General features: G+C 38.1%; 2 protein-coding genes across 5 annotated transcripts in view; both read left to right on the top strand.

Annotated features, from left to right (window-relative positions):
• The window catches only part of BLTP3B (bridge-like lipid transfer protein family member 3B), a 47,010-nt gene extending 40,302 nt beyond the window's left edge, over positions 1-6,708 (top strand). For both annotated transcript variants that reach the window (XM_079304858.1, XM_079304859.1), the window contains 4 exons: positions 378-634; positions 2,807-2,915; positions 3,811-3,980; positions 4,656-6,708. In XM_079304858.1, the coding sequence (XP_079160984.1) occupies positions 378-634; positions 2,807-2,915; positions 3,811-3,980; positions 4,656-4,781 (662 nt within the window). In that variant the 3' untranslated portion in view covers positions 4,782-6,708. The remainder of the gene's footprint in view (positions 1-377; positions 635-2,806; positions 2,916-3,810; positions 3,981-4,655) is intronic.
• Positions 6,709-20,414: 13,706 nt separating this feature from the next.
• ANKS1B (ankyrin repeat and sterile alpha motif domain containing 1B) overlaps positions 20,415-26,291 on the top strand; it is a 399,263-nt gene continuing 393,386 nt past the window's right edge. The window contains exon 1 of one of the 3 annotated variants that reach the window (XM_079304860.1): positions 20,415-21,074. In XM_079304860.1, coding sequence (XP_079160986.1) covers positions 20,941-21,074 — 134 coding nt within the window. In that variant the 5' untranslated portion in view covers positions 20,415-20,940. The remainder of the gene's footprint in view (positions 21,075-26,291) is intronic. The other 2 variants (XM_079304861.1, XM_079304862.1) reach the window with 2 other exon arrangements.

Here is a 26,291-nt window from a genome sequence, read left to right as displayed (position 1 = left end):
AAGTTACTTTAATATTCTTCTGAATTGAAATTAAAGGATTTAGTGGAGAAGTATGCAAAATAATTGGTTTTCCATCATCAAGGCTTCAAGGAAACACAAATTCTTTTCTTTTAGATGTTGGTACTTCTGCATTGTCCTTTCTCTTGTCACAGTGAAGTACTAGCCCTTATATGTACTCTTTATTTTTGTACTTTGAAGTGATATCCTTAGAAATTTGCTCTGAAGTTCTGTATTTGCAACACTGCCTTTTATGAATAATTACTCTATGGTACTTTTTGGAAAATCAATTGTACAATAGAGGTGGAAATAATTACATCATAATTGATATTTTGTACACTGCAAAATTTTAATGCAAATTTGTTTTCTTTTTGCAACAGGTTCTGACTATAAATCTGTGGCTGGACCTGTTAATTCATCACCTGAGATTAGTCTGAGATGGGAAAGCGGGCCTAGTGCTGTTGTACATTCCCTGCTAGCTGTAAAAAATGGGTTTCTTCAGTGTCATGTGGAGAACTTCAGTGCTGAATTTCTAACATCTTCTCTCACAAACATTCAGCATTTTCTAGAAGATGAAACTGTCGCAGAAGTGATGCCCATGAAGATAAAAGTTTCTAATGCAAGGATTAATTTAAAAGTATGTTAACAATGAGATACTTGGCTCCTCTAAAAAAATTGTTTCTTGTTTCTTTGATGATAAACTACTAATCTGGATACAGTTAACTTCAAAGAAACTGCTGTCATACTCTGAAATGACAGATAATGTTTAGATAACACTAAAACAATTTAAAAATCCATAGATTTGGTTAGCTCTGTGGTATGCCTGGAGGGGAATTATCTGCATGACCAAGCTATTTGTATGAATTAGTATTTTATACTTTTTCCTCCTCTCCCAAATCTTTCTTGTAGAGTGACAGTGTCTGGGAATTTTACATGTAAGGTAGATCAAGCTTCTAGAGGCACAATATGGGTTTTTCTGGTTGGGCTTTTTTCCTTAGCAAAGGATGCAGTTTTCTAACTACAAACCATGAATTTTAAAGGTTATTTTTCTCTCCTAGTTGGAAGATAGTTCTTGCAATGAAAATTCTGTACAGAATAAGGAAAAAGGTTATGGAATTCCAGTATAAACCACTTGAACACTGTTACTTACAACCCAAATTTCATGTTCTGCTCTACCAGAAACACATACTAAACAACACAAGCATTTTTCAGCACCATATCTTAAAATAGTAACATTAAGAGGACACTTCTGCTCAAGTCTCCTGGGGGACTTTCAAACATTTAAAGAAGATAGTGAGTTCTGTGCTGCACAGCCGCTGAATATAAAAATAAGGACACTTTTTTGGGGGGTGTAGAGCAACAGAAAAACAAACAAACATAAATACAATTATTATATTGCTTTGGACAGTAATAATCACCCATATAAACTTTGAACAAGGTGAGGATTGGAAGAGCAGCTCCAGTTCTACATGTGGGGCTAAGGTGTCTTGATTCTGCCAAGATCATTATTGACTGGAAAGGCAATTGTCTTGTGTTCTACTCAAAATGCATCAGTATTCCTTTCCTCAGTGCTGCAGCCCTTCCACCCCCTGAGGATCTTTGGGTACTCTTTTAGAGCTATTCCTCCTCTACAGGATTAGCATAAGCATTTTCTGTAAGAGCTGTGGATCTGTTCCTCAGATTTCAGTGGATCACGAACACAAATGCCCAAATGCAAAAAGCAAAGTCTTTGCATATAGTCATTTGCATTTAAAACTAGGATTGTGCTGGCTTGTTGGCAAGAAGGCAGACTTAAGCAAAATGTTCTTGAGAAAGCAGATGCTTGAGATGGGGAATGTACAATAATAAACTGGCAACAAGATTCTGCTTGGCAGCAAAAGCACCAAAGTGCTCACTCAGCAGTGCACACAAGTCATGGTGAAGTCACCCATGATGGTTGACAAACTGTGAATTTGACATAGAGGTGATTCATTTCTGTAGAGTTGTTGGGTATTACAGAGTGAGAAGATATGGTTCAAATGTGTGCTGCATTGCCTATTCAATGCAGTATGTTCTTTTATTTCTTCTACTTGAGACTTGATGCAATGTGTTTCATGGCAAGGAAGGAATTTAAGAAAGATTATTTTATTGTTTGCATTTTCTGCTGCAATCTCAGTGCTGTTTCAGGAAAACTTTGGAAGCTGTATCTCAGCAGCTTTCTTGGTACACGTTTAATGCTGATATGTATAGTTTCTGATTATACTGGCTGTGTTATTCTGTTAGACAGGAATAATGAAGTATAAAGACTTCTAGGAGAGATCCCAGAGAAGTAATTTGGGAAGTTTTCTCTTCTGTTAAATACAGTAGTATAACTAAGCTGCAGCTGGTGCCATCCCAAACTAAATTCTGAAAAGACAAAATCTGCTCAAGAATGATAGCTGCACCCATTCAGTCTTCAAATAGTTCAAGGGAAAATCAGATACTATATAGCACAGGCTTCTTATCTGTGACTCAGAGAGCTCCTGAGCTAGCAAATGTCTTGAGTTGGGGTATAATCTTATTGAGATGTCTGTAAAAAGACTTTGAAGTATTTTAGTCGAACTCTATATTGAGTTCAGCAGACTTACTCCAGAGATAATATTGAGCCTTTAATACGATCCCTGGGGGGGAAAAAAAATGGAGCCAAAGTTTAGTGGAGATCCCATTTGAAAATTCTGCTCTGAAACATTCTCTTTCAAGTTTCATTAAATCCACTTATGTTTAAATAAACATCCTGATTATATGTTTTGACTTCCTTGTAAACTGTTTCTTTTTTATGTGTACTTTTTAGGATGACAGTCCACGCGAAAATCTTAAGGCGTCTGAGCTGGTACCCATAAAACTGCATATTGACATACTCTGGATAGAAAGAAATGATGATGGCACTTTTCTCATTAGAGGTTTGTATGTTCCTGCACCTTGATATCTCAATTCTATAATCCTATTGTTTTTTACTTTGTGCATATATATGACTAATTATGAAAATATAATGGATGCTAATTAGTGTAAATGTATTGCCATATGACATAATTCTAAGTGTAGTCACCTTCTTGAATAGTGTATTGGCTGTGATAACCCACAGCTGAATCAACCTGGGAGAAATAAAAATATGCTTATAATGTCATCAGGATATGCTTCATTCACTTCACCATGATAAGTTTAGGGTTCCTTTGTTGCTACAAAGCAAACAAAAAAATTACCTTTCTTTACAGATTTCCAAGGTGGCTACCATCTTTGTTGTTTTGTGTTGCAGGTAGTAGTAGAAAGTACTGTAAAACCATGACCCTGACTTCTTTCCTTGATGTGCAACAGATGTTATAGTGCACTTCAGTTACAAATGCTAGAAAATTTCTTTGATGCCAAGCAATTAAAGTTATTTTCTAATTTAAAAACTTGATTCTGCAGGTTTATCTCACTATATTTTTGAATGTAAATGCTGTCTTCGAGAGACTTGGAGACAATATGTTAATATTAATATGTTAATAACAATATGTTAATATTAATAGTTCTCAAATTTCTGATTATTCAGAGTGCATATTCTGGGGTGATGATACAGGTCAATATAAAAATGTGTTTATTTTCTTCAGGCTAGAAGTTACATATTGTTTCTTTCTTCCTCTAAAAGGTTATGAGTTAAATTAAATTTTATTCTTGAATTTGATTTTGAGAGGAAAATACCAATGTACTTAATATTTTAAGTATATTTGTCTTAGGTGGGTTTAATTTTGTACTGATAAGAATAAAGCTTAAAAAACAAAATTGACAAAATCCCTGCACACCATTTCTGTAATACAGACAATCAAAAAGTAAATGATGTGTCAAAGATGAAGAATTTGAGCGGTACATTGCAGCAAGCAGTGGGATCTGTTGAACATAAAACACAGGACCAAGCCACGCAAACTACTTGGGAAACACACAGACCTTCTAAATCAAGCAGGGATTCATTTGACTTCCTTAAAAATGAGGTATTAAAAATTCATTTTGACTTCACCTTGCCCCCTGAAAATTATGTTACAATCATTATTAATCATAATTGTAAGGCTATCTAGGGGTGGGCCTGTGATACACTTCTGTTTAGAAATCTATGTGAGATGGAAATATGGACTGTGGATATTATAGTGTGGTTCAGCAACTTAATACTGCTTCCTAAGTAGTGTAATAACACACTGCATGCTGACTCTTCCTTTACATCAGAGGGAGTTTTAGAAGGGAGTTTTCTTCTCCCCATCTCCCTCATTCCTGTACAACACCACTGCCAAAGAAAAGGGACTTGGCTGTTACTGATCTATCAGTCATACCCATATTTTGAATGGATGATGGCAGAATCCACACATGAATTTGGCTGTTTTTCTTGCTGGTAAGAGTGTGTTCCTAGAGCTCAGAATCTTGGGCCATTTCCATTCCACTCCAGAATGGGAATGGCATAGCTAAAACACTGGGTATCCCACCTTTTGAGCTAATTGTATCAACTCTCTCCATGTTGTACATTCACTGAGAATCAGTTGCAATTGACTCGGCTTCAACAAACCTCTGCCCAGCAATGAATGGGAGCACTCAGTATTTTAAAAGTTACTGTAATGGAAAAAGTTGTCAATATGGAGTTAAACTAATAGCTTTCTTTTCTATCCCAATAATTTCAGCTTATTGAAGAAAATGAATGTCTCAAACAGGAACTAGCCAAAGCCAAAATGGCTCTTGCTGAGGTCCAAATGGAAAAAGATGCCCTGCTTCATCGCATGAAGAGGATGAATGTTGATCATCAATAGGACAGTGTTCTGTTGGTGCTAAGCATCATCATCATAACTGCAGGTGGTGGTGGCACCTAAAATACTGTCAGCAAATCACTTGAAAATGTGGGGTTTTTTTTTGCTTACAGACAAAGTTTTCTCATTACAAAAAAAAAAGTTTGTGAACCAGGGACTATTCTGAAATTATCATTAAACATTGCAACTTTTCTCAGCCCATTTTAAACTGAAATGACTTTGAAAAAAACAGTTTTTACTGTACTTTATTAATTTACTGAGGAAAAAATCATATCATCTACTTTTAATATTATCAAAACAAAATGTTATTTTTAAAATATTTTCTGAAAAGTGGATGGTTTAGCAATGAAAGAAGGTGCCTGGGTACATAATGATGTCTGTGTATCTTGCCTCACTAACAAAAGGTGTACCTCTCTTTCCAAGGTTGTGTTTTTGATTATTGCCAGAAGATATCAATACAAGAGGTTACATTTGCACTATGATGATACAGGCTAGATCCTCTAGAATAGTATAGCTACTGAAAATTGAAACACCAGCCCTAAACTGGCCCTACATTCAGTGTAATTTGCCCCGAGAGGATTTTAAGTGTAATCCTCTGGTGCTATAGAGTTCCATATATCCTTCCCATATGCACTCCTAAAATAAAACAGTAAGTGCTGGAGAATTTAAATAAGAGGGCATACTACTGGACCTTCCTGCTGTGAGAAGATCCACTGTATCTGTACAGCTGATGTAATTTAGATGTTTACACTTTATTTTTCTTTTCTCTGTGAAGAGGATATAGCCCTGATATAGGATCTGGCCCTTTGTGACAGGTGAGCTTTGAGCCATTTTGCATGCATGTCTGATACCTGCACAACTCACCAGACATGCCCAAGGACTTGGTTCAGTGTATTTAAATTAGTAATGTCAGTGCTTGTGAGGGAGAAAAATCCTGTTGGGATTCATTAGTTGTATATTGCTTTTTTTTTTGATAAAAAAGCTGTAGAGAATCACTTAATTACCCAATGAAATTGTGAGATTACATGAAATGTAATTATACAGTTTAAATTATGGGTGATTTGTACAAATTTAACAATAATTTTCAGCTAAAAACCGGTACAGATGAAAAAGTAAAAAAGCACAACACTGTAAAATAGAGACTATAAGAGTGTGCTTCTAAACAATTTAGGAAACAACGTACAAAACCATAAATGCCTGTAAGAGATTGTCTTTGCTGGAAGTAAAACTGACTGAATAATTTAACTAGTAACCTTGAATCTGACAAATGCAAATCTTTTAATTGCTACCACAATTGTTTCTGCTCCATGGGATATTGGAAGGAAGTTCTGTTTGTAGATAAGCAAACAAATCTCAAAAAGTATTTAATATCCTGTGGTTTGACTTTGCATATTCAGGTTGTCAAACCAGTTTTAATTAAAATGGTTTTCATTAAAACTTTTTGGAGGACACATAATTTGCACTGCTGGAAGTAGTTATTGAAAGTGTGTAGATTTTAATCAAGAACTCTGTGGAAGAACTGGTTCAGGCACTATTATAAAGCCTCCTGTATGAAACCCTAGTTGAAAGTCTTCTTAATGCCCATGGAAATTTTTATTTTGTTATTCTGAATTAGAGGAAAAAAATATACAGACAGTGTTTCTATTAGAGAAATTAAATACTTGTTTTTGAATAGTTATATAAGACAACACAGTATTAAATATGAGTGGTGCAATTTCACATAAATATAATGTCAGATTCAGGGGAGGAGTTCTCCTTTGGTTTAACTCTGGTTGGTACTGTTAAAGTAATTCTTCTTTGGTTTATCCTTGCCAAGATCTAATTGGAATTATTCTGAAGAAGGAATGTATAGAGTGCTTAGTAGCATGTTGCTAGAATATTACATTGAGAATTATCTAATTTTTAAAAAGAAATAAATAGCAATATCAAATGCCTGGGTATTTTTACTGCATAAACTAAAACTTGCTTGTTTTGAGAAAAACCAGTTGCAAACCAAATCCAATATAACAGCTCAAACCAGCCCTTCTTAATACAGTTGTTGAAATTCAGAGTATCACTTCCTATCACTTCATTATAACTGAATACATTTCTACTTCATGGCTGTTGTACAGTGATGAACATCACGTGTGCACAGTTCAGAGGAGATGGGTGTGCTTGGTTGTGAGCTTGACAATACTGTGTCATTCTGAAATGTGTTTTGCTATTGAAAAAAACTGCAGAGGGAGAGTTAATTTATTAATGTTTGAAAGTACAAAGTTAAACTAAGCTCTAAAAAGTTATACTAAACATAGTTATGAAAAGCTTCAGAATTAAAAAAAAAGGCTTAATTCATCCTCAAGGCTCTGCTGGTGTTCATAACCTCCTAGACAGGAAGTTTGTACTATCAGTAGAGCCTCTTGCTTTTATTCTGCAAAGACCTAAATGGAAGATAGTTTTCTATATACAATGAAGTTCTCCAAACTGCCTCCACAAGTCTTTTACCATGTTTTATTTTACATTTTGTATGGAAATTTAAACTGGTCTAGAGTTTAGCTTAATACTGTTCATCTTGTTTAGAAATGCTTGTTTAATGTCCAATGAAGCTTTCACATCAGCTCACCTGTGCCCAGAGGGCGTGCCCTTTCCCCAGGCTTGGTCACTCACTCTTTCTGGCATGTGTTGTTCCAGTTCTCACTGCAACTCTAACTTTGTTGGTAAGCACCAGTTTAAAATCAAAATTCTGTGGCCTTACAGTATTACTTATAAAAGACCTGGTGAACAGGGAGTTTTGTAGAGATCATACCTGCTCTGGCCCCTTCTGCCTAAGTTCTTTATTTCCCAATTCCATTAGCCATGTCTGTTTGGACACTGTCTCATGTAGAAAATTATTTAGGAGTCTTAATCTGGGATCACAAGTGATCTCTAAAGGATAACTGCTAGCTGCAGAACACTTCCCATGTCTGCCATGATAATGGTTACTCTTATTCAAAATAATTTTATAATAAATATAAGAAGAATGTGATATTAAGGATAAAGACTTGTATCAAGCATCTACAATTCCAAGAGTACCAATGTAAGTATTGCAGAAACAAACTCCCTGCAGTGACCAGATTTCAGGTAAGTAATGGTGGACACAATGGTTTCTATATGAAATAATGTGCTCCATTGGTCTGTTTCTTAAAACATTCACCACAAAATGCTTGAAGTGGATTTTCAGCTCACTGTTGTCATCTGCACATTTTAGAGAGCACATCAAATTCCAATTCAGCTGTTGGTATAAATGAATGTCTTTTTCTCTACTGCTGATATGTTAAGTAGCAATGAAATTGTGGGCACTTGCTGTGAAATCCACTAATTCACCCCTCCCAGTAGGGAGCTGAGGTTTTAGACAGCCCAGCAATACAACCTTATCTTTTTTTAATGCCAAGCCATGCCACTTCACTTCTGCTGACTGGCTTGTGAAGAGCAGCCCCATTTCCTGTGCCTCATTGTGAACCCAGGGGCAGGCTTTGAAGTGCTGAAGCACAGCTCTCGTGCTGAGTGAGGCTCACCCGTGGTGCTGCAGCACCGAGCAGCGTGCTCAGCTCGCTCCACTGATTTCTCTGGCAGTGCCCTCCTCGTCTTAGGAACAACAGGAAACCTGAGAGCACAAGCAGCACAAAGATCATGCTAATCGGGGTTAAGGGATGCAAAACTTGCATAGGAATAGTGCTCTTTGCTGGAGGAACAAAGCTTTGCTTCTCAGTAAAATTAGGAAAAAGCATTAAGATTGGTGGTAAGTAAAAGCTATGTACTTAACAGCTGTTTACAGTTTTAGGTATTTTTAGCATGATTATATAAAAACTTAATTAAAATTGTCCCCATTTTAGAGTTTAATGAAGATATTTTTGACCACTTTAATATTTCAAGAACATTTTTGCAACTCTCAGCTTGTCAAATACTATAGAAAGTCGTGCAAGTATGTGTTGTGCTACTTGCTAGGTGAAACAAGTTCCAGGAATTAAATTCTCAAAAATCAACTAAACTTTTGATAGCCTGTGTTCTTTCCCAAAATAAGGGGTAACTTCTACATCCCAAAGAGATTAATCTTTCATATTGCCACCTAATTAAATGGGTAGATAGTAACTTTGTTTAAAGGTCATTTTTTTGCTTTGTCTGCTATTGCCCAAGCCACTCCTAAGCAGTTGCATTTAAGTATCTGTATTTTATTATTCCTTCACTATCTCCTACCTTTCTTTTTGTTGCCATTACTCATTTTAGTATGAGTGGAAGCGGAATATATTTATTTCCTAAAGCTTTCTGACATGTCATCTCAGTATTAAATTTTAACGTTGTCTTAATCTCTGAGAGCATTGTTTTGGGAGTAAAAATAAGATGTACTTATGCCGTATCTTCTTTGAGAGTAAGATGGCAGTGTGTGGAGCATAATGCATGAACTGGTTAATGCAGTTTTCCTAGGCCAGAGTCCATTTGAAACCACCATGATTTAATTTGAGTTAGATAATTGGTAAGTATTTTAAACATTCGACAGAGACGTGGACAAATGAGCGCTTCGGAAGAGGTAATCTAAGTGCAGAATAAAGAGGCAGCCTCTATAAACTTATCTGTGGAACAAATCTGCAACCCACATTCCACCGCAGCCACGGAAGGTGCAGCTGCCAGATCCAGCTTCTGTCGGTGTGATGATTGTCCTGGTGAGGTGGTGTTTGAGCGCTGGCAGTGCCCGTGCGGTGCCTTGCAGCCTGTGCCGGTGGCTGGGGCTGGAGCTCCGCCGGCCTCGCCTGCTCCGCTTCATCTCGGGACTAAAACAGGGTCTGGTTTACAAACCCAGACAGCTTGGCTGTGTTCCTACCGCCTTCCTTATGGCATATGTTTCCCTCTAGAAGTAAATCACATGAACTGCCTTCTGAACAGTGCCAATTTTTCTCCCCTTTTCCTTCCCCTTTTAGCTTTAAATTATAAAAACTTATTTTTCTTCATATTGTCCCTTTTCTGATAAGATTTTTACCAGATTTGTTGTGCTTCAACATTATCTCTTAAAAGTGTAGAATAAATTTTTCTGGATTTCCTATCATTGTATAGATGAAAACCTCCACCTTGATATCAATAATTTATTTGTTGATATTCCTCACTAACTAGAAAAAACCCTCGTTTTTAATAAAAGGCACATACAGAGAGGTTTCCTATATTTCTTTGGGAATAACCAAAAGTAATCCTTTACAAATGGTTACCTTACCCACCTTTGCCAGATGGTAATCTAACATGACAGTTTATATTAACACTATAGTGTGTGGTAAGGGATCTGGAGTTATTTCTTTTTATATCCTGTTTGGCTATTCAAAAACTTACAGGCAGAATGACTAAGCAGAGAGAAAGGCAATTTATAAAAAATTTACTGTAGGAATGGGGACGCTTTATTTCTGTCAAATAGAGAAAATAGCATAGAAAGCAGCTGTCTCTTCATTCCTCTGGAATCTTAATGTCATTTTCCCCTTCCACTTATTTTTAATTCTATTTCTAATAGGCTGCAACTCTGGACAGGTACAATGGGGAGTTTCTTAAGATGTCATCCTGCAGTGCCACATACTAGAATATGTTGCAGAACATGACAGTGTACTGAAAACCAGCAAAACCACAGCTGCTTACCTGAATTGCATTTGATGTAGAAATGAGGATACTGTGCTCAAACTTAGCAGGAAAATAGCAGGAAGTCTCCTGAAAAATTACTTATTTCTAAATATGAGATTTGCTATTGCTGCAGTATTCACCAAAAAATATATATCTATTTACAGACTTTTTGAGTTTGTATGTGTGTGTGTAAATATATATATATATGTTTATATTTATATATATATATATACATACATACATTTGAAAGTATTTATACCACAGCTTTCTTAAAGAATTAGGAAAACTATGTCACCCCCAGTATTTAATTTCCTATCCAGAAGTAATGTAAGGAATATGGTAAGTTGCAAGCAGTCATTGAGAAATTCTTTAAAGCAGTATCAGAATATTTGCTTTAACCTGGGTCCTAAATCCTTCCAAGTCATTAACAGCTGGCAGTGTAACTCACGAAAACAAGTCAAGTTTCAAACTCAAGCTTATCTGAAGATACATCTGAGAGGGGTCATGACCTGAATGCTGTTCTTAACCTTCCTCTGCTATTATCAGAAGCATTTTCAGCTTATGCAACAGGAAAGAATTCCTTCAAAGTCATAATGTTAAGAAGATTTAAAAGACTCCTTGATATGGAACTTGAGAAAATACTTCAGCAGGCAAAGGCAACCTAGAGTTAATCTCTTTTGCCTTTTCATTATGCAAAACATGTCTCTTATTTAGCTACTGTAAGTCAAGTAGGAAAAAGAGTGTTTGAAATAAGCATAGGGAAAACAATATACTAGAACAAATTCTGAGCACCTTATTCATGAAAATATGTTCTTATGTGGCTGAATAGCTGTCATCCTTAATGTCAGTGTGGCTGCATTTAAATCCACAGCTGCTGGAATCAAAAAGAATATTTTTACTTAGCAGCAAATAGTAATGTATAGGCAGTAACAGATTTATTTTTTTCTTCTCCATATGGTGATAAAACTCATATATGGAGCAACATCATACTGCATATGTTAGCTGGATATTAATTGACAAACACTGTCATAATCTCCCATTTTGCCAATGTCCTTCCACTTTAAAGACCCTTGGAACCTTCTTATGTTAATCAGGAGATCCAACATCAAGTGGGACTTAGGAAGAACAGGAAACTTAGGTATCAGATACTCAGTATCCAGTCTCACCCACTCTGCCATTCCTGATACCCACTGGAAATGGGCCTGCCAGAAGAATGTGAGCCTGAAAGACTGGAGGTGATTACCATGAGAACTTAATTGAAGCTGTATGTAACTAAAAAAAGGATAAGGCAGAGCTGTAGCACAAACACATCCTCAGCATGATGTACATTTTCACTACAACCATCCTAACAGGGATGTGAGAAAGACAGGGTTGTATTATAAAAGGAAGTATAAAAGAGAGACTAAAAATTTCTATGAAAGGAAATTTTAAAATTGCAGCAAGAGAGAAATGCACAATAAACAGACAAGCTGAATATTTATTAAATCAGGTCCTATGACTGTTTAGTTACTGTATACACAATGTACGTTAGATCAGGTATATTACAAAATATATCAAAACATTCAAAATAATTGGAAAATATGATTTGATGTAAAAACAATCCTACCAGAAAAAAAAATTGACTTGGCTTCCACAGAAAATTGCTCAAATGATGGTGGTGTTGGTGAAGTTTTTCAGTTTCTCCTCACAGGAAACAAGTGATAAAACAAGACGAAACCACAAGTCGCACTAGGGGAGGTTTAGGTTGGACATTAGGAAGAATTTCTGGACCAAAAGGGTTGTCAAGCACTGAACAGTCTAGCCAGGAAAGTGGTGGAGTCACCCTCCCTGATGGTATTTTAAAGACGTGTAGATGTAACACTTAATGGACACAGTGCAGGGGTGGACTTGGCAGTGAGGGGGGTTCGGGTCCATGAAAGGTCTTCAGACTGAAGGTTTCTATGAAAAGGGATTGGCATCATGCAGGGTAGTGCCTTCACTGGATATTGCTGAGAAAAGCAATAGTTTACTGTTAATAGTTTAGTAACTATTAATAGAAACACTAACATCAAAATAAAACTAGGCAGTTCCATATTTTGATGTCCAAATTTAAAAATGTTTTACTGTATCTTCAATATAAAAAGGAATTATATGATAAAATAGTAATGTCATAGAAGCTCATTAATTTTCCATTGCAAAGTCTATTTTCAGAAAGCTACAGTGTGTGGTAGGTCCAGAGGTGTGAAAAGAGGAAACAAATATAAGAAAACTGCAGTTATCATATTTATGTGACTTCAGTATTTTCCTACTTGGATTATTCATCCTTCTTTAGTTATTCACCCAGCCTTATTGGAGTTGGATCTTTTTAGCTCCAATTTGTTACACTTAATTATTTGATTAAAGATTACTTTGCATTAATTATTGCATATTTTTCAAGGATTATGCCAGCCTATTTGCATATCCATAGCAGAGTGTGTCTCTGTACTTTCTATTCTCTTAATAGAATATGGAAATAGAGCTTCTATCACAAATAGCTGCACCAGTTTTCTTCTGATATGAAAGAAGGCAAAGATTAATTCCTAGATCTGTTTTTCTGAGTCAGCTCCAGTTAGAAGAGTGCTATGGATATGCTGGTGCTCCTGTAATCCTCTGCTACCTTTGCTACTGATGCTCTGGGGTAGGTCAGTATGCTATCATGTTTTTGAAACCTTAATCTTACATGGAATAATTTTTTGTGCATGGTTCTTCCTTTGAGATCTTAGCTTTTACTTAGCTGCTGATCAGGGCTTTTTGCCTGAGGTTGATAGTCACCTTCAGTTCAGATGAACAAGTGTGAATCAAATTAATTGGCTGGTTTAGCCACAGACTTCACCAATTATTTTTTTAGACAAAGACCTACTGTATTGTTAGAAGGCTCAAAATGATGGAGTTGCACATCAGTGAACAAATTACTCATGTTAATATTTTCCTCTGTAATCCAGTTACACAAGAGGTAATTGAGATTAAGAAATGCACTGCATAACCATGTCCTCATGCAAAAAGCAATAACTTTCTTCCCTAGGCAGTGCAGGACTAGCTGTCTGATTTTAATAAACACTCTAGAATGTTGTTTTGTGGGGCTTGAAGAAGTAATTAAGAAAGAAGAACCTTTTTACTGCTGGGTTAACTGAATAAAATATGTTTGGGCCCTAATTTTGTGCTAGGAGCAAAGTACCAGCTTCACAAAATCACCATTTCTGACAAATTTGATATTAATTCGTTTTTTTTTGACAGACAGCAGGAGTACCCTTAACATCAGAATAACTGTCTGGTTGTATATGTACTGTTCAAAACCACAGTTAAACACCATGCTGTGTATTTACATATGAAGACTCCATTAAATACACTCATACACGTGGCAATAACCCGAGATAAAACAGATTAGCAAGATGATAAGCAAAGCTTACATACCTGTTATTTGTGCTGTCTTGCTATGGGTGTGCATGCATACAGGTCCATGCTAAAATGTCATTTCTCAGAATAAAAGCATGTCTTTCCAAGTGGAATACAAAGCAAACCCAAGCCTATTTTAAATTAAAATATTTGAATGAAAACAATATATTAACCTGACCAATGTGATTCCTAAGTTCTTCTTTAGGAAAAATAATTGGTTTATATTTACTTTATCCATGTCCCTTGTTTAATATACTTCTATTTATATCTCCCTATGGTTATAATTTTTTAAATCTGAAGTGGCCTAATCTATTTAGGCTTTACAAAGACAGTACATACCATGTATCTGATTACAGCTCTTCACCTTTACTGTATCTTGCTTAGTTCTGGTGCAATGTTTTTGAGACAGGACAAACTCAGTGGTTTTATACACTGACATCTTGATATTCATTTCCTTTCTTAATAATTCCCAATAATTGTGTCTGCCATTTTGATTATCATATAGCATTAAATAGACATTTTTATAGACATATATGGAGATGTAACAGCAGTTTTGGAATAGTAAAAGAGGAATCCAAAATATTCTTCCACTAAAGAATTACTCCTTTCTTTTGTCAATGTTGAGTTTTATTATCTACTACAACAATGTACTCCATCGTACTCAGTTTTAGTCCAAGCTATCCTGAAGCCTGCTGTTTTGCTATTTTATTTCACTTTTTATTCTCTTCAGAGGTGCTTTATGAGCCTGCTGGACAGTGCAGGTCATAGGAGAGACCTCTACATAGCTGTGCTGACAGCCTCTCACCAATGGGGAAACTGGCCACTTTCCCCTTTCACTTTCCTTTAACCACTCACAAGAGAATCATCTCTCTTAATAACAATTTGATTTCCTCAAAAGTATTCCCCAAGGACCTTGTCAAAAGCTTTTTGGAAAGCCAAATACAACTTATTGATTGACTTGCAATTTTCTATATGCGCTTTGACTCCTCCAAAGATCTCCTATAGAAACATGAGACATGACTTGCTTCTCCAAAAGCTGTACTGAATCTTCACTGTTACATGCAGCCATCTGCCTACCAATCTTCCAAGCATGAAAATTAACTCAGTAGTTCTCCAGGTCCCTTTCAAGCCCCTCAGGAGTTACTAGAATCACATTTGCCACCTTCCACTCATTTAGTACCAAGGCAAATTGAAACAACAGCTCACCTATCATCATTTTAATTTTGTGAGTGTTAGATCTGAGGTCCTTCAAACTCTTTGGGGAATTGAATATCCTCCAGGTACGTTACTTTTATTTATTGATTTGTTTCAACAAAGCCTTTGCTTATGGAACTGTAACTTCAGTTAACACCTTAGACTTTGCCTGCAAAGAAAGGCCCTGGTAGTTGAAATGTCAACTACTTTTTCGCCACAAATAATTATATCCAGTGGAAAAAAAAACCTGGCCAGATCAAGAATCCAGTGCCAAGTTAGCTATATGCATCATTTGTGTTAAGAATAAGCATCAAAGCTAAAACTTGCAAGGATTTGGTAAATTAAAGCTAGTAAAATAATCAGTGGAAGACTGTACATTTGACAATGCTATACTGAGAAAAGAGAGTGCTATGTCCATTTGGTTCCAGGTTAATTCCCACCACGACATTAATCATAAATCTGTCTTTGTCATGTATTTCTCCTTTGAAATTTCAAATTCATTTTGCCTTGTTGGTCATGTATGCACAAATACAAGTACCTAAAGACTGCACGATATATGAATGTTCATTTAACCATTTATGTCAATTCTGAGGAGTGATTTACCACTATGTATTCATTAGAATTAGAGTACATTCTCTAACAGAAAAAACAAAACCAAAACAAACCCCCTGACAGAACACTTGTGTCTATGCTATTGCCTTACAGTGCTTTCCTGGACGTTATTGATGGAGAGCAAGGATAACACTTGCACACAATTCTACCAGCTGTCTGTACTTGCAGTTGCAGTCCCTTGTCACTTGCATGTTTCAGCTGAGACTTCTCTATGATCCTTCTTTCAGGCAGTCAAAATCTGTGGTGTAGGCAATGTTGTACATATCCTCAAGGGAAGATAAGAAGAGGAAAATATTTCATAGTCCGAAAGAGGCTGCAATATATCAAAGGTAGAAACAAGTTGTTTTTTATGCAATAAGCTGTGCATTAAGCAGTACAGGCAAAGCTTTAATACTGTACTGTATCTGTCAGCACACACTGGATTGGGGCATCTAATCAGCATGCTGCTCTTACCAGCTTGTATCCACATTTGATTGTGCATTTCTCTCTAATGCATGAAAAATAGTCTCAGGCATAGCACACTGATGTAAACCGAACACAGAGCAGAAGGATTGGATGAATAATCATACTGCTAATCCCACCTGCTGTCACACAGGAAATACATGTAAAGATATGTATAGATATCCCAGTTAACCTTACACCTGCCATCAGAGCAAAACCACAATTGCACTGGAAATGGCACAGCAGACAGATTTGACTTTCTGTCAGTACTACCCCATGCCCATATTCTGGAGGTTCGGCTCTCCGGTGCTGACACAACCTGCAGTCTGTGTGTCCTTTACACTTTCCAGCAGTGGGACATTCCAGCCCTGTGGGGAATGCAGCACACTTCCCATGGTATATTCAGATGACTCTGTAGGTTAATGGCTGCGAGGCAGAACCACAGTTTAATTTCTTGCTCTTCTTTAATGTGTTCAGAGCCCCGTAAGAATGATGCTGTGGGGTCACTGCAAATGCTGAGACAGTGTCCTGCTGTTGTGCAACATCACTAAGGGACTGCTTTTCCATTCATTTCCCCTGAAAATTTCCAACATGCTTGAAAGGAAGTGAGAGAGAAAATGGGATCTAGTCAGACTTGTTTGGTCAGAGACAGAATTGTTATGGGTAAGTTATTAAAAATTGCTTTTTCCTCACGTTACTTCACCTTCTACTTAATTGGGTGAGTCCAAGAATCTGTGCAGTCTTTTAAGACCACAGAACTCTTGGTGTTTTTATATCCCTCATGAGTTAGTTTTAGTACCTTCAGTTTCTATAATTTTCTTTTGCAGTGGGGGAGGATGCATATTTCAGTGGTGAGAGCTAAACTAAGTGTCATGTGAGTATTATGGTGTGTCCCAGTTTTCCAAATGGAGGCCGTGTCCACTGTGCCATCTACCTGCTGAGCCTATCCCTGAGGAGGGCTGACCTGCATCCGGGTTCCACCTTGGCAGGGAACCAGGACATGATGGCATTCACACCTGGCCTCAAGAGCTCATGGCTTGAAACTCAGTTTCTTTTTTATCCATAGATTTTTTAAATTTTTTTTATATACACTCTTTAGATATACACTCGAAAGAGCAAAAGACAGTATCAAGACTGAAAACACTTGCCACCCAGATGCATGAAAAATACTGATTTCTCTTGGGCAACAAAAATTAGAATACTAATCAGGCCTATTTAATGCTAATTTATTTTCTGCTGTCAAAGAGAGCTGATGGTTTATTCCAGCATTTTGTGCTTTGTCTCAGGATACCCCTCAGAATTTGTAATCGGGATCTTAGGCCTTCCCAATATCTTTACGTGAGAGAACTGATAATAATTGTCCTGAAATATGATGTGAATATCTTTGCTATTCTACACAACTATTTTTTAATATCATGGATTTAGTCTTTTCTTCAATACTTGCAGCTGTTTTTCATATTCCCTTCTACGTTTCTGCTTGAAAATAGAGAGGGAAAAGTGATAGAATGTTTGAAAGCACTCATTTAATTTACCTTTAATTCAGAGAGGCTGCAGAAGGAAAAAATGAAGAAGTTGTCACCCTGATATGAGAACAAAGCTGAGTGATAGTTGTGTTGTAAAAACAGTAAGGAAACTCCCTGCTTTTTACAGTCACTTCTAGGCCTTTCACATGACAAATCAGTTAAAGAATTTCTAGGTAGGCTAAGTGCTCTCTCTGGTATTTTAGAAAATGGAAGAAAACAGAAGGTAAAGCATATGTTGTGTTGAGAGAAATTTTGAGATTGAAGGTGTGATGCCACTTAGACACTGACAGCTGCAGTGGTCATAACTTAAAATGTCTTCACAAATACTAAAATCATAGAATCAAAATTCTGCTGTGATATGGAACATCACTGCTCAAAAAGCATACAGTATTTTGAAAGAAATCTCTGTTTCACAAATTATTTTTCTCATCTGTAACTACTGCAAATTATACAATTATGTTTCTACATTCTATGTCTAATTCACTTATTTATCGTACATACACAACCTTTAACACTCCACACTGTTGTCCTGATATTACAGGAGAAAAAAACATATGACATTTAAAAACACAAAAGAGTCAACTTAATCTAATGAATGGGTTTGACCATTTATATTCAACTCAGTCAGGATACTTTGTTTTTCTTACTACTGTCCACTGTCAATTTCATTTCTGGAAACAGACCGGCCCATGTTCTCAATTCTTCTCCTTAGAATTCATCCACATTTAACCCTTCCATTAAATTGCTTACATTCCTTTTTACCTTTCAAATTGACAGAATTATTCTGGTCCACCCCATTTGTTAATGAAACTAATTCTTCTATTTGGCCTTCACAGGATTTTTTTTTGGGCACTAGGCTATGGTTTTACTGGGGTTTTGAGCCTTGCTACATTCATAAAATCTTTCTGGATTTGCTGGCTACTGCATGCATCTGCTCCATTGATATTTCTGTGCTGATTCTCCATACTGTTCTTCAGCAGCTTTCTGGACGATCATTTCAATTAGAGCACAGTCTTGAGATTTTATTTTCCCTGGAAGAATTATGTAACATTTATACTGAGTCATATTTGCCATCTGCTGATCCATCCACATAAACAATACCAATTCTTGAAAACCTGAGATTTTTCCTTAGTATCTGCTTCCAATCTGATTTTTCCACAAATGTGCAGGTTTATGCACACACTCTGCCTCTTCAGAGGCTCTCAGCAAACTTGAAGGAATCTCTTCATGCAGAGCACGCAGAGGATACATGTGACAAGGTGTTTATCAGGCAATTCATGTGATTGCTTACAGAATCAAAACCAAGGCAGGAATATATGGAAATTATGGCAACCTTAACCAGAATTCAGAATGAAGGGGTGCTCTGAGTTTATGGCTAACTTCTTTGGAACTAGTTAATGCCCAAATGGCTGGCAACAAGATACAACTTTTTAGTCTGGCTTTAAATTACAGTTTTCCACTGCGACTCTGCTGTGACTAAGGACTTAAACTATACATCCCAATTCATGTGATTATACATTTACATATTCAAACCACAATGAAACCCTCGTGATCACAGAATCAGGCCTTAAAATTGCTATTTATATCAGACTCTTTCAATAAAAAAAGCTGTAGTTACAGAGTCCTTAATAATTTTATGCATGTGTTCAATTCTGTGTCTGGCTGAAAATATTGGAGAAGATATCATTTTACATTCTGAAAATGAGAAACTATGTAAATCACGTTTTCAACTAAAATATACTGTTTTGTTTCTGTGGATGACTTTATTGAAATGACAGGTCTCCATAAGGATTGGTTTTTTTCTTTCGTAGCAGATATTCAGGCCCCAGAATGAAATTTCTATCCATTTTTAAGATACTAAAATTGCCTAATTAGCTAATAGAAACACAAAAAATCCATAGAAACTGTTACTGACATGGAATGAAACAAATCATTTTGAAATCAACGAGGATCTTTCCACTGCGTTAAATGTACCATAGTTTTTGTGTGATAAAAGCTCTCTGAAAACATAACATTAGAATCCTGCCTAACACAATATTCTTTTGCAATGTTATTTTGCCATTGCTCCCATTGCTTCTTGTGAACACAAGAGGAGGGTGCCACTGATCTCAATGGGTGAGGGATCACTAATTATTGGCCTATGGTGCTACTAAAATCGATTACTAAACTAAAACAGGAACACGGGGCTATAATTTAATTCTCACATATGCACAGTATCAAACGGTGCATTTGTCAAGGATGTGCCTAAGAGCTGCCCAGCACTGAGTATTCTCAGCATGGCTTGAAAGGACCCAAAATCCATGAGGAATTATTTATTTCAGTGTCTGGAAAAGTCACGCAATTTAAAAGGTCTTTGTACCAGAACGAGGAGCTCCAGAAGGGCTTGGATTTGGCACCGAATATACTGTTATACCTGCTATCCTTGGAAGCGCGGAGAAGCCGCGACCGTGGCGTGCGGCAGGTGCGGGCAGTGCCGGCTCGCTCCTGCGCTGGCCGGGCCGGGTTTGGCTCCCTGCCCGCGGCGCCCCCGGCGCTGTCCCCGCTCGGGCACGACTCCCGCCGCGCACCGTGACACGGACACGGGCCCGAGCCCGCCCGCACCTGCCGGCCGCGGGCAGGTGCGTGTCCCTCAGCGCCCGCCGCAGCCGCAGCAGGAGCAGGAGCCCGCCCCCCGCGCCCTCAGCCCCCCGGCTCCCCGCGGGCAGCCGCCCCGGCCGGCGCTGCCCTCAGGCCCGCAGCCGCCGCGGGGGGCGCGGCCGGCGCACCTGGCGGGCGGGCGGCACTGCCGGCACCGCAGAGAGCGCGGGGCGGGCCGGGGCTGGGGCCGGGGCCGGCGGAGGCCGGGGCGGGCCGAGGGGGCGCCGCGCCCGGGCAGCCACTGGGAGCGCGCCAGCCGCGTCTCCTCAGCAACGGGCCTGGCACGGCAGGGCTGCGCCTCCTCCTCCCTCCCTGCGCCCGCTCCTCCCCGCTTCCGTCCGTCCGTCCGTCCGTCCGTCTGTGAGGGTCGTTATCCCCGCCGGCCCGTCCGGCCGCAGGGGCCGGGGCTGCCCGCTCCCCGAACCATCCTCCCGGCCGGGGCTGTGCGTGCATGGGAGTGAGGGGGGGGGAGGTTCTTTATTGGCCTCGTCCTCCCTCTCTCCCTCCCTCCCCCCTTCTTCCACACTCCACCCAGAAATGATCCAGTGAAACTAGGAGGAGGTGATTCTCCTCCTCCCTCCTGCTGCTGCTCCTGCTGGTCTGGAAGGGACTGCAGGAATCTGTGCTGTGCTCTGCTCTGAGGCAGGGTCTGGGCAGGGGAGACCGCTCTGTGCGGGGAGGGGGCCGCTGTGACCCGGGGTGCAGCTCTCCCGTGGGGGGCCGCTTGGTTCCCGACCATGGGGAAGGACCAGGAACTGCTGGAAGCCGCTCGCACTGGGAATGTGGCTCTGGTGGAGAAACTCCTCTCTGGGAGGAAAGGAGGGATCCTGGGCAGTGGATCTGGAGCTATTCCCTTATCCAGCTTATTGAGGTAGGGACATCATTCCCCATCAAACGTTGGGGATATTAACCTGTTCTTCCCTGTAATCATTATCATCACCCCTCTCATCTTCATTTCCATTCCCGCATCCTTCATAGTAACAATAAATCGTTCACTCTCTCGCCAAGTACAAGCATGCCAGGGTTTAAAGTCACAGGCAGTCATTTTATTAATATAGTGGTACTGAATTTCCTGCCTTCAATGCGTCTGCAGGATCCTTGTTCATTCTGTTACTAGCTGTGGTGCAGAACTTATGTTTTGACTGCTGGGCTAATACATACAATGTATTAATTACCCTTCATTTGATATTTCCATCTTCAAATTGCTACTTTAATCACAGATGGAAGTGTTTATCACAGACAAGGCATTGCATTGTGGAATTCTGTGTAAAAAGACATAGCTTCACCCCATACCCTCACCCATAGCTGCTACCCTCGCTTGCAGAGGAAATTAGGCATGCCCATTATAATAAGACTACAAAACAAAGAAAGAGAATCTTTCTTGTGGGAGATCATCGAGGCAGAGGAGGTGTAAAACTTAGGGAACGTTAGGTAAGAGCAGCATTACTTTCAAGGTACCTGGATTTAGTGGAGTGAAACTGGGTTACTGGCCATGTTGGGTGATTGGGCTGAACTTCAGTCATTAGTTGTGTCTCCTGCAATCTACAGCACAGCTTTGATCGTAAGTTTCATCATGCTCTTGAGTCAGAGCATTGTCACAATCATTTATGGCATTTGACTGTATTCAGAGCAGAGAAGGTCTGCAGCACACAGTCCACTGCTAGTGTTCAACACTAAGCTAGGCATAGCAAAAGAAGATAAAATGAAATGAAACACTGTTGACCTAGAAGTTGAGTAAATTGGGGGTTTGGTTTAGTTTTTTGTTCATTAAAGAAAGAAAAGGCCTAGCACAATGGAAATTGATTAAATGAAAATATATTTGTGATTCTGTTGCCAGTGCCTTCTTGTCAAGGTATTTATATTATTTCCCAGTTCCCTATCAGGGAACATTTAATGTTAAGTCTCTATATTATACGGTTTAAACTCTGTTATAAAATCTTACTATTTTAAAGCAAGGTTTAGTGCTGTAAACAATAACAGTTCAGGTATTCATAGTTTACCAAAGTTCTGTGGTGCCACAGTTCAATTAGCTATTGCACCGCTGTTGAATTACTAGCCCATTGACCAAAATCAAAACACACCATGTGATTGCTTTTTGTACTGTGCTTGAATAGGCTGCTTAGGAAGAAATGTGCCAGATAGTCAGTTGAATTTGAAATATGATACCCACTTTTCTAAGTACAGAGGTAAGTTCACTTAGGTACAATGACTAGCCATTTATAATCTAGTTCTAATGCATGGTTTGTGTAGTGTCTTTCTCCAGGGCGTGTTGCCAAGTGCTGTATTCTTGCTGTTAATTTCATGTTGTATTCACTGTTAATTTCATGTTGTATATTGTGAATTCTGTATATCCAGAGGGGGTGTATTTCCTTGTGCTTCCCTTTATTAAACAGCATTGTTGTATGTTGTGTACACAGGACACGTGAACCATGTGTTTTGTTTATATACAGATAGGTCATCACAGTCCTTGTTTGTTACTCAGGATTGTGGAATTTTAGGTTGTAAAGTCAACTGGTTTCTTTTATTTCCTGAAAGTGCACTTAGCTTGAAGAGAAGTAAAGCATAGTAAAACATATACTGTTTAATTGATCGCATTTCTTACTAATGTTAACAAGAATGTCTACAGCTTCTGTAAACACAACTTCAAAAATCAAGAGTGAACTTTCAGCTGTTTCGTGTGTCCAGCTGCATGATGAAACATTTCTGATTTAGAAAGACCTCAGTACTGGTTTGATGCTTAAATGTTCACAATCTAACACTCTATGGAACATAAGACTTTTTAGAGGGTTCAGCAGGAATGCTCAAAGCAGAAACTATGCATATAGTAAATGTTTTTCAAGAAAGAATTTATGCGATAGGTATTTTGACATAGCTTTGGTTTTTGGGGTTTTTTTTTGTTTTTGTTTTTTTTTGAGATGTTCCATGATCTGATGTCATTAATTATGGAATAAGTACAGAATGACATGCAAGATTAAGGTTGGATCTATCTTGGTACAGAAAACATGGAAACAATATGAGAGTCATATGATCATCCTGATCCTGTTTGGGAAATCAACACTTACTGAAAATAGCAAAGTTGTAGAAGAACATACTTGTACAGTGTAAAAGTTTGAATTTGAGGGGGATTCAAAGATTTATTTTTAAACAGAAAATCTGAAGAAATTTACTAGTAGATCAATATTGGTATTTTTGCATACAGTTTATTAGAATAAAATTTTTTAAAAGTTGTTTTAAAAAAAAGCAACAGAGAAAATATAGGGACATAAATTTTCTTAATTTGATTTAATTTTTAGGGGTTGTTTTGACGGTAACTCCTGCTGTTTTGTTGATCATAATTATTGCTCCATTTCTAAAATGGTGTCCCAGGACTATAAGTGTCCCACTGTAGTGAGAAAGGTCCATGTTGCTCTTTCTTTCTCCTTTTGGCAGTGCTGTTTCTAGTGTCAGGTTGAAAAAAGTCCAACTCTTTCAGCATGTATATGGACTAATACTGTGCCTGGTCTAGGTAGTAGGACTACACTGTCCCTTTGGATTTCTTCAAAGTGCTGGAGACAGCTCAGTTGATGTGGCTGTACTCTGGCTAGATACCTTTTTTTGGTGGAAATTTGCTTTACAATGATTATGGGCCCTGTAAATGAAACTTAATATTCATAAATTGACAAATACACATTGATTGTTATCTGAACCAATGAGCAAATGATCTGAGCTCTTATGTCCTATTTACATTTTTATAACAGCTTTTTTTTTTCCTTAACTGTTAGTGTGTTTTATGGTTCTTGGGGGGAAAAGAGGGCAAACTTTTGTATGGGTATTCTATATTTGGACCTATTTGTTGATGCTAATTGCATACTAAATTATATAATTTTTAAAGGCCTGACTTCTAACTCCTAAGTCATTAAATTATGATAACAGTTCAGGAAAACGGCTCTGTTCTGGGAGGCTATTTAAGCACACATAGAAATGTATGAATGAATTCCTGCAAGAATTTAAACTCGTGCTTAGAGTACCTGCAAAGTGCATAAAAATGATGTATGCTTAATTAAGACCTCATATACACCCAGATATCAGTAATACTTGCTGCCTAATACCTCATGCCCAAATTGGTTTATCTAAAACAATGACAACAAATCAGTGATGTTTTACTGTGTGGACTCTAACTCATTTCAGCTCAGGAGAAGCCTTGGAAGCTGCTCTGGGCAGTGCCTCCTGCCTCACTCTCCACAGTTTGCTCCTTTTTATAAAGATTGTGGCTCAATATAGTGAAGGTGAGTTCTGAATTCGTCAGGTGCAAAGATCAGCATGAGGCATTGCAACATATTAGAGCAAGTAACCTCAGTAAACACCTGATGTGGTTTAGTTGCTTAAACTTGGGTACTTACTGGCTAAGTAAGTAAACTTGGGTATTTTTGGTGCTCAGGTGATTTCTCAATGGACTGGTGGATTTTGACAAAGAACCAGGAATTCTGGAGACACATCTAAATTCCAGATGTCATACAGTAGGACATCTAAAGCTGTGTTACATGCTTTGCCTGTGGTCTCCAACCCCAAACATTAGTGCAGGGCAGGGTCTCTTACTATGAAGCAAGGCTATTTTGAGACACTTCAGGAAACAGTCAAAGTTTAGAAGATTTAAGTCTAAATTTATTTTTTCTGTTTCTTTGTGGATTCCACTGCCTGGAATTGTCATACATTAATATATTAAACATGTTTCATCTTAAAAAAAAAAAAAAAGTGTTTTAGGTTTAGAATTAGGGATTTTTTTTCCCTAGATTGCATATAATTTTCACATATTTTTGTGTGATTTCACTGGCTCTTATATTATTCCTGTACTTATATTCAGTGTAAACATAAAAACTTGACAGTAAAATCCCACAGTTGAGAGAACAGAATAACAGAATGTATCATTCTGTTATCATAACATTCTGTTATCAGAGATCTGGATCCCAAGTTCTTAAATGCATATTAAAGGATTTAACATATAGAAAGAGCAAAGTGTTTCTAACAAACGTGGCATTTTAAATTTGTTTAATTTTATTATCTCTGTATACATGGCATGTTTTAATTGACCTATCCATTTTTCATTGTTGGATAGAGACAGCCTTTGTTTCTTTCAAAGAATTTAGGAAAAATGATTCTGAAGGTTTTAATGTATCTCGGAGGCCTTACTTAATTTTGCCACATGTAGCCATGCACATGCCTGTTTGTTCTATGTTACTAGCAGGAATGATATTTTTTGTTTATGTGCTAATTTTTAGCATTTTTAAAGTGTTAAAAGAGCTTTGGATTTTTAACGGGACTGTGGGATTGAATATTAATTAATATGAACTGGCACAGAGTAGTAGGGAAGGGTGAAGTGGCCCTTTTTGCTCTTTGTTGGCTGCTGCCATCACACAGCATGAGAGGGTGGAGCAGCCTGCCTGGAGCTGGTATTTTCCCCTTCCACTCTTGGCACTGTGGCCGGGAATGGCTCCATTCTTCGTGCCGTTCTTTGCTAAGCCGTGCTTAGCGCAGCTACGCCATGTAGGCCTGGCCCAAGTCATTTCTCCTCTAAAGTGTAAGAAACACGGCAAGCAGATTGTCAGTCTGGGAGTTGCAATCTGTTTCCTCATCTGTTTCTCAGAGCAGTGTCTTGCTTGCAGCAAAGCCACATTTAGCCTGATGGCCTCAGTGCGTGCTGAAAACCACACAGATCCTCTTCTGTCCTTGTGCAGAGCCCTCTGATTCATTCAGCTTCCTTTGCTAAACCAGATCACACTTGGAAAGCCTTGTAGAGCAGGAAGTATTTAAAATGTTGAAATACTTTGTGAAGCTTTAGTTAACAGTTTTAATTTGAATAACAAATGGATCAACTTAACAAGAATAAGGAGACTTCTTCTTTATCGTTGCATCTAGCATTGTTTAAAGTAAAGGGAGCTTTCTCATATTCTTTTGAAAGGACATTGTATTATGTGAGGCTTGCAGTACTGGAGTTCTGAGCTCACAAAGTTCCAAGGTATTTATTTCAGACAGCAAGCACAGATAATAAAATGGAAGTATTTATTATATCATTCAATGGGGCATCCAGTTAGTCCATATTTAGTTCTAATTT

The sequence above is a fragment of the Erithacus rubecula genome (assembly GCF_903797595.1).
Source record: "Erithacus rubecula genome assembly, chromosome: 4".
Taxonomy (NCBI): domain Eukaryota; kingdom Metazoa; phylum Chordata; class Aves; order Passeriformes; family Muscicapidae; genus Erithacus; species Erithacus rubecula.
The sequence above is the reverse complement of the archived record's forward strand: the minus strand, read 5'-3'. Positions and strand labels throughout refer to the sequence as shown.